This window comes from Manacus vitellinus, unplaced genomic scaffold (assembly GCF_001715985.3).
Source record: "Manacus vitellinus isolate BGI_N305 unplaced genomic scaffold, ASM171598v3 scaffold_3_pilon, whole genome shotgun sequence".
NCBI lineage: Eukaryota > Metazoa > Chordata > Aves > Passeriformes > Pipridae > Manacus > Manacus vitellinus.
In genome coordinates this window covers 13,091,714-13,099,633 of record NW_021940535.1, presented here as the reverse complement: position 1 = coordinate 13,099,633, position 7,920 = coordinate 13,091,714, and the positions used below count along the sequence as shown (strand labels likewise).

Here is a 7,920-nt window from a genome sequence, read left to right as displayed (position 1 = left end):
TTATTAGTGCATGAGGACAAGTCCCAGAGCTCACCATCTTTTAGACTTCTTTTCTATTTTCCTGGATCCTGCATAGTAGCATTTAAGTCTCATAAGAGCACCAAAAGCTGTAAAAGAATGGGCACCAGGTAGGCACTTCTTTTGATGGGAACAAGAAGGCAGTAGACAGTTCCCTCCTTCTGGTAAGCACATCAGCAGTCCTGTCACTGCCAACTTGGACAAAAGTCAAGCTGACATTTCTTCAGCACTGCTGTGTTTACTGGAAAATTAGGTATGTGTAGTACTCTTGAGAAAGGGCTGCCTCCACTTTCTTCTCACTGCTAGAGGTTGATTGCTGTTTAGGCCAGACAACTAGGAGGTTTGGGTGTTGATCCAGGTCTCTCCAGACCAAGCTTTTTATCAGTGGTGCTCTCTGCCTAACCTCTCTTCCCGTTGTCCCAAGGCTGCCATTTCTCAGGGGGAGGTGGAAAAAGCTGACTTCAGCCCCTCCTGAAGTGGGAGCTGAATCATGTCCTACCTGTCCATTCTTCCTTCTGTGGCCCCAACTGACTGCTTGTAGACTGTCCTTTAGCTGCCCTTTTCACATCAAGAGTAGCCAACAGCCCTTAGCTTAAGTGAAAATTGATTCTCTGCATTGGTTTCATTTGCAGGATTTTAAACTCGAGTTTGGCCATCATCAAGGCAGGACAAGTCCTGTCTGGCATGGAGGTACAGCTACCATTGTTCAGAGCCCTGGAGACGAAGTATGGGGAATAGTGTGGAAAATGAACACTTGCAATTTAAGTTCGCTGGATAAGTAGGTGACTTAACTTTTGCTGTCTTATACCGCTTTGAATAGCGATTGAAAAGTCATAGGTAATTTTTGATAAAGAGCTGTGTGGAAGCTTTGGTGTTTGATTTTAATCTGTGAATTTCACTTGACATGATGTGTATTGACTTCTACCACTTCTGTGATTAACATGGCTTTATTTTCAAGCTAAAGCTACTTAGGGGTGTTTTAATGAGCAGCTATGGACCTTGATTTGAAGCTGATATATTGGTCAGGCCCCTTTTTAAAAAAAAAACACAAAAAACCAACAACAAACCATGTCTTCTCAATTTCATGCCCCTTAAATGACTCTAAACTCTGTATTTGTCCTATGTCATTTTTCCCATTGCTTTAGGGAGAATTTCCTTCCTTTAGACTGACATCAGTTTCTATCTCTATACATATGTAGACTTCAGTTATAGCAGAAAAGGAAGGAATGAGGACAAGCCTTTGCAGGAGAGAAAGAGATCTTTAATACAGGCAAAGGGACCTTTTGAGGAGGTTATTTAACATGTCATGTCTTCTAAGCACTCAAACTTCTGTGAGCTTGAGGAGGATCCAAGCAGGGAGCTGGGCTGTAATTGTTTCCCTCTTTGAATGGGAGAGCCTGCCTGCACCTTTACAATGCATGGTGGAAAGTGTTCTGTCTGTGCCTAGTAATTAAGAGAAGTTTAAGGCTCCCAAAACTGAGCAAGTTGTTCCCAGGCTGAAGTGTGGAGGACCACCTGGGTAAACAAAGCAAGGAGTAGCAAGACTTCTTTCAGGGTCTCAGGCAGGACTAAGAACGTAATCTCCAAAACTTTGTCTGGTGCCATGTGCTTGTTGCAGCTTTTGGGAAGTGCCTGCACAGTATGATGCTTCTGGTACACAAGGATAGTTTGTTCAGAGCAGTTCATCACTGTCAATTAATTCCAGTAGAAGTCTGGGCAAGTGAGAACAAGGAAGCAGGGCGTAGTAAACTCAGTGAAAGCACTGCAGTATTACTGTTCTCCTGCCTCTGGTACTGTTGCAGTTTTGGTTATGGCTGCACTGTGCTGTGTAGACATCTGCCTACAACCCTGGCCATGGAACTTGGTTCCAATGTGCTTTTCATTGCCTACAGTGAACCTGAAATGCAGAAACAGTTGCAAGGTCTGTTAGCACGTTATGGGAATGGGCAGTCTCAGCACTCTTGTCCTGGCTGAGAGTGTTAATCCCAAGCAGAGCAGGTGAGCATCTAGTTGGTGGGCAGGGCTTCACATGTCTGTGCTTTATGATCTCCTGAGTTCCCCTGCTGTTGCTTGCACTAGCACTTAACATCCTGACCCCTTTTCTGCTGATCTTTACTGAAATCTCCTTATTTACTATGCTTTCATAAAGCATAAACTTCACGAGTATGATAATCCTGTCCAACAGCATCTGCTTTTGATAGTAGCAGCCTGCTTCTTTTCCATGGGGGCAGTATTATGATTTCCAGAAGTATTTACGTGCTGTTTAGAGTTGACATACTGCAGAATTGCAAATCCCTGGCATTTGTTTGACAGTGGATAAACTCTAATGCTGTAACATCACCAAAAGCTGCAGGATGGACACTAGCACTAAAGATTACTTTTTCCTAGCTGCCTCACTGATGCCATGGAGGTGAACTGGAAATGGAAGGAAATGGGATGTGTTCTTGGCTTTAACAATGATAGTCCAAAGCGTTCTTCTAAGGCTTGCTCCTAACCCACCTCAAATGAGCTTGCATGTGTTCTTGCTGAAGGTCTTGAGATTCTCTGGCTGCATGCAAGCAGATATACTTGTAAGTCCTGAAGCAAGTTATTTCCTGGAATTGCCATGTGTCAAGAAAAAAAAAATCACTATTGCCCCCTCCCCGCTTTTTTTTTTTATCCCCTAATCTCTGTAAAGAAGTCTGTGCTTTGTTATCCAGAAGCAGAGGAGGAAATGTATAACTAATGCTGCATGTGACTAATTGAAATACTAGTAAAACAATGTAACATATAGAAAACAAATATGGGAGAGGAACCTTTTGCTTAGATGGCTGAATCCTTTGGGTTCAAATGCGTTTTAGGTGCTGTCCCACGGACAGTTTTACTGTTTTTTTTTTTTGTCCTCCGTACTTCACAAATCTACAAGTTACAGACTAAATCATGACCCTTATTCCTCATAGGTCCTAGGATGTTACTTAACAGTTTTCTTGTTCTCACACAACCATGTGACTTATTTTGTAGTCTGTTGGCCTTGAATCTGCAGTTAGCTTCCAGTCTCTACTTGCACTTAACCTACTCACATAACGTGGCCTGTGTTATGTACGTTAAATAACTTGAAATGGGAGTCAGTCTTTGAAAAAAATATGAATTGTCAAAATTATATTTGACGAGCAGGGTTAGAAACCATGCTGTGACTCCTATCTAAAGTTAATTGTGCTATAAAGTCTGTCTTGTATTGCTTAAGCTTCTTGTTTACTTCTCACTATTTCCTCAGATTTTTAATGGTGGCTGAATGCCAGTAGTTAAGGACAATAAGTAGCCTTGGTTTTGAGTTTGCTTTTGTTTTTCTAAGACAGCATGATTTTGCTAATAAAAAATAACCATGTTTTTTGCCCTGACCTATCTCATTTTTGCTGTTCACGTCTTGTGCAAATTAAAGAGTGTATTGGATTATTCATTGGAAAGTGCATTGCAAGAGTTGTGCAAATTTCCCCTTATTAAAATGTAACACAATGGGCAAGATAGTTTGCAATTGTTTCTTTGTCTGAGTGGCAGGTAATGAATAATATGTACCTGACTCATTAATTTTGGTTGTGTTTCTCTTTCAGACTACCAGTCTAGAGTAATTAATTTACAAGTATTCTCTCTCTAACTTTGCAAGTGACCCACTGGTCATCTTTCTTACAGACCTGAAATGATAAAATTGAATGCTGCTGCTTCTTTATAAACTTGTTTTCGGATGTGAAACAAGTTTGCACAAAAAGTACTGAAATATGTTTTGCTTTATTTGCTTTTCTTTGTCTGTTAACAGCACAGACCAATGTCCTGCCTTAAATTCTATTATAATATATCCATCTGTTTAATTGCACACTTTGCTTGAAAGATGCATCAGTTACTTGGCATGAAAGGAATATATGTCCTTTACAGGCAAGAGGGAGTTGAAGATGGTCTTTATGTCCCAATAGAAGTTAATGTCTACACTCAAGCAGGAAAGGTGCTGACCTGTCGAAGCTACCAGATGAAGGACTATGTCTGTGGTCCCCCTTCTCCGCAGTATAAAAAGGTAGGTGTTGCATCCCTGTAATTTTGGAAGAATGAACAGAAATTTATAATGCAGTACTTCTGTCCTATTTAACAAGTACTTTGCTTACAGTGGATGGAAGGCATGACCACTCTACTGTAAAGGTATAACAACTGGTGTGCAATGTACTACTGTAGTCGTGCTCACAGAACATTGCTAGCTCTTAAAAGCCTAGTAAATCAGTTTGGCTTTTTGGCTTAGCTACGCCTTACATGAAGCCTCTGTTTACCTCATGAATTAGTTATGACTGACACAAGGATTTCTGAAGGATGTTGTTTACATATATGCAGCAATTCTCTGTGTTTGAAAAATTAATGTACTCCACTGAAAGGACAGAGGGAAGCTTCTCTGGAGAAAACCCAGCACCTGGCTTGTAGTTTCAAGGACGTGGATTATCCTTACTGTCTTGTGAAGCAGTTGCTATTATTTAATACAGGAGTCCACTTGCTGCCTTTTAGCAGATGCATCATCAGTATATTGCAGGACTCCAGCAGCCTTGCAGAGCACTGCAGGGTTCCCACTTGATGGCTGGTGAGGCAGAAGTGTTTCAGCACTGTTCTGCAATAGACTGACTCTATAGAGACACATGATCCAGTCACGCAGCAGGCCTGACCTGCTTAGCTTGTGAGATCTGATGTGGGCCCTGCTTGGGTGGCAAGACTGCATGTCTGAACAATGCAGCTACTGGCAATTGTAGATACATATCACTGTAGCATGTTGGCTTTTTCTACCTAAAGCAAAGAAACCGGGCTTGAGCCTGTTAAATTCCAAGTGTGCCGCCCTCTCTGAACTGAGGAACTTGCTCCTATGAATCAGCTTCCAGGAGCATAGCTAAGGCCAGCTGCTGTGGGACTGCTGAAGAGAAACTTGCTTAGAAAGCAGGCTCTGCTATTCCACAAACCTTCTCCCTGCCAACCCACCTCTTGGCAAAACAGATCTTCAGGGATTTTCAGCAGGTTAATACATAGTCTGCTGCTGTGTGGGAGCTCTCACTGGTGCTCTGTAAGAGCAGACCTCCACTGTTGGCAACTTTATCTAGCTAAACATTCCCCCTTGCTGTTGTCAGGATCAGTTGTTAGTTCTGTTCTTACCCCACTGTCCCCAGCTTTTATTGAAGTTAACCAGGCAGGAGAGCTAAAAATTTATATAGGTGACTGCATCAGCACACAGTGACCAAACTACATCCATCTTCTGTCGTGTGCTTTTTGTGGCAAAATTCATTCTTTCTAGACACCTCATCCTTTAAATTCATGCTGTTAAATGCAGGAAAGAGTATTTAGAATACTCAGTTCTATATGCAAGCTTGCTGCTGTCTCCTTTAAGCCCTGGTTCCTACAACTTCCTCTTTTGCTCTCACTGTCACATCTTTTCTTCTGCACCAATACTTAAATTTATTTTGTGTGTGGTAGGAAAGCTGCAGTAACAAACTAAGGAATCTAACAAACTAACAAAGTTAAGTGTCTGTTTCTGTTACTCCTACACCTGTCTAGGTACTCACTGTTGTGCTGTGGATTTGAACAGCTTAGTTTTAAAAATAGCTTCAGTAATATATGCTGCTTCTCACTCAGGTGTGATACTAAGGCTGGCTAAAGGCTTAAAAAGAAGTTCTCATCCTCACTGGAAGAAAGAATGAAATAACAGAATAACAGCTTAATTGTAGAATCTTGTGCACATTAGTAACACTCCAGATTCTTAGCAGTAGTACAAGCCTTTTCAGAGTAATTTTGTTCACGCTGTTCTGGTGTTCAGTGGTTTCCCAGAAGCCTTTGGCTATCCTCGGGTACAAGTAGTGTTATTTGGGGGTAATTCTCTTGTTACATTCTTTCTATATGAGTAAATGTTTGGAGGAGTCTTTCTAACATTATTACTGAAGTCTTTTTTTTTTTTTTTCCCCTTTTGATTACAGGTTATCTGCATGGGTGCAAAACAGAATGGCTTGCCAATTGATTACCTGGAGAAATTAGAAGCTATTGAAACTAATAACTATGCGGGACCGGTGCCAATAATGGAAGAGATTGAAGCTGCTATTAAAGCAGAGAAAATAAATTCTGCATAGAATACCTCTGCATTTGCTTGGCCATTCACCTTGATTTAGATACCTCTCCTCACTGTGCTGATCAGCAGTTTCTTTATTTATCAAGAAAAGATGAGTTTGTTGTGCATCTACAGTAAATCATTAGATATAATTTGCAGTCTGAGGACATGCTGACATTGGTAACTTCTTTTTGTATGTATAGCTTGAGTACATGCCGAAGGTTTTGCAGATTTAGAAATTATCTTTCTGTAATTGTCGTGCAGTGCTGCACACAAGTTTGTGCTTCATGTCTTGTTTACTGACCTTTTTAAAAGAAAAAGGCCATCTTGATGAGTTTTGGCACCTGTTACTTTCTGAGGAATAAGGGCTGCAGGATCAGGCCCTTTGTTTTTAAATGATGTATACACAAATATCAAGAATTTCAAAGATTTATTAGGTGTAAAGTAAACTCAAAACTCTAAACCTTTTTCTCTGCTACTTCTCTTAATGGTTTAAAGCCCAGCCTATCTGATGCTGTGGAGTTCCTGTTTATATAGTTAACCAAGAAGGAAAATAAATATTTTTTTAACTCCCTCCATGTGTTTAAGTGTTAGTCCAAAAGGAAACTCAGGCCTGAAGACAACAGTCAACAAAAGATCTGGGTCAAAGCATCATGGCATCCTCCTTTCTATGTTTAGTAGTCATCATAGGTGAACTGCTTAGCTATAACCAACAGATTTATAAAGAATTAATTTTAGTTAAATATTTCCAAGTTTTCTTAAATTACCTTTTTGTACCTATCTAGGCCTTGGTCTCATGTCCAGTGAAATCAGAAAGTCTCCTGTGAGTCCTAGCACATTTGTTTTGTGGTTTTGTTTGTCTATTAAACCCCAAATGAACAGAATTTGGCTTTTTTTTTTTTTCCTACAGCTTTGACAATCTTGTGCAAAACTGAAAGCTTTTGTAAGATACAGAGTACTTATCTTCATGGTACTTGGCAACCCCTGTAGTTAGTCTGTGGGCAACAAGGAGAAACTGGCAACCTGGAAGACGTCAAATCACTGAACTTTGGTTTATCTTCTCTAGGGTGTATTTTTTTCTATTGATGTACAGAGAGATGTAAGATATAGTCATTGTCACTGTGTGACTGCTTAGATAAACAACTGATAAAGCAACAGACTGACTGTGTCTTCTCTGTATAAAATACACTTCTGCCAGGTATGTGTAAGTGCTGTCCTGATGTCATATGCCTGTTTCCAGATTTGGGCATGGTGGCTACTGTAAAACATGGTACTTTCTGTATTAGCACTGTCTAGTCTGAAACTGAGTAAATAAAACTGTGATTACCAAAACCCTCCCCTGCCTGTTCAATGCATGCTTCAAGAATATCACAGAATTGTTAGGGTTGGAAGGAACCTCTGGAGATCACCTAGTCTAACTCCCCTGCCAAGGCAGTGTAACCTAGAGCAGGTGACACAGAAATGCCACCCAGGTGCCTTTAGAGAGGGAGACCCCATGATCTCCCTGGGCAGCCTGTGTTGCATATATAAGTGAAAGCTGGTGATGTGGAGATGCAACTGAAGCCTCCCTTGTCTGTGTTTTTTTAATGGATATAATGTCAGTAGGGAGGGCAAAACTGCGTGAACACACCCCTCTGCATCAGCACCACTTCTTCTGCTTTACCCTTACCGTGCTCCTTTGAGCTTTTGGACTTTTAAATGTGCGCTTCACTCTTGCAAGAAGAGGGTGCCAGAATATTATTTCTGTTTTCTTTGTGGGGAATGGGGATTGACAGAAGGTACTTAATGCCTCCCGTTGAGGAAAACGG

General features: G+C 40.9%; 1 protein-coding gene across 1 annotated transcript; it reads left to right on the top strand.

The window, feature by feature from the left end:
* Positions 1-510: 510 nt before the first annotated feature.
* Positions 511-7,447, top strand: GGCT (gamma-glutamylcyclotransferase). The gene is made up of 3 exons (XM_018075898.2): positions 511-796; positions 3,925-4,060; positions 5,985-7,447. The coding sequence occupies exons 1-3, from the start codon at positions 765-767 to the stop codon at positions 6,132-6,134; spliced, it is 318 nt and encodes a 105-aa protein (XP_017931387.1). The 5' UTR covers positions 511-764; the 3' UTR covers positions 6,135-7,447.
* Positions 7,448-7,920: the final 473 nt, after the last annotated feature.

What these genes read in the sequence shown, in the direction of transcription:
- GGCT (XM_018075898.2), top strand. Translation starts at nt 765, where the DNA reads ATGAACACTTGCAATTTAAGTTCGCTGGATAA. An exon ending in AATTTAAGTTCGCTGGATAA is followed by an intron (nt 797 to 3,924) that starts GTAGGTGACTTA and finishes TGTCCTTTACAG; the next exon opens with GCAAGAGGGAGTTGAAGATG. An exon ending in CTTCTCCGCAGTATAAAAAG is followed by an intron (nt 4,061 to 5,984) that starts GTAGGTGTTGCA and finishes TTTTGATTACAG; the next exon opens with GTTATCTGCATGGGTGCAAA.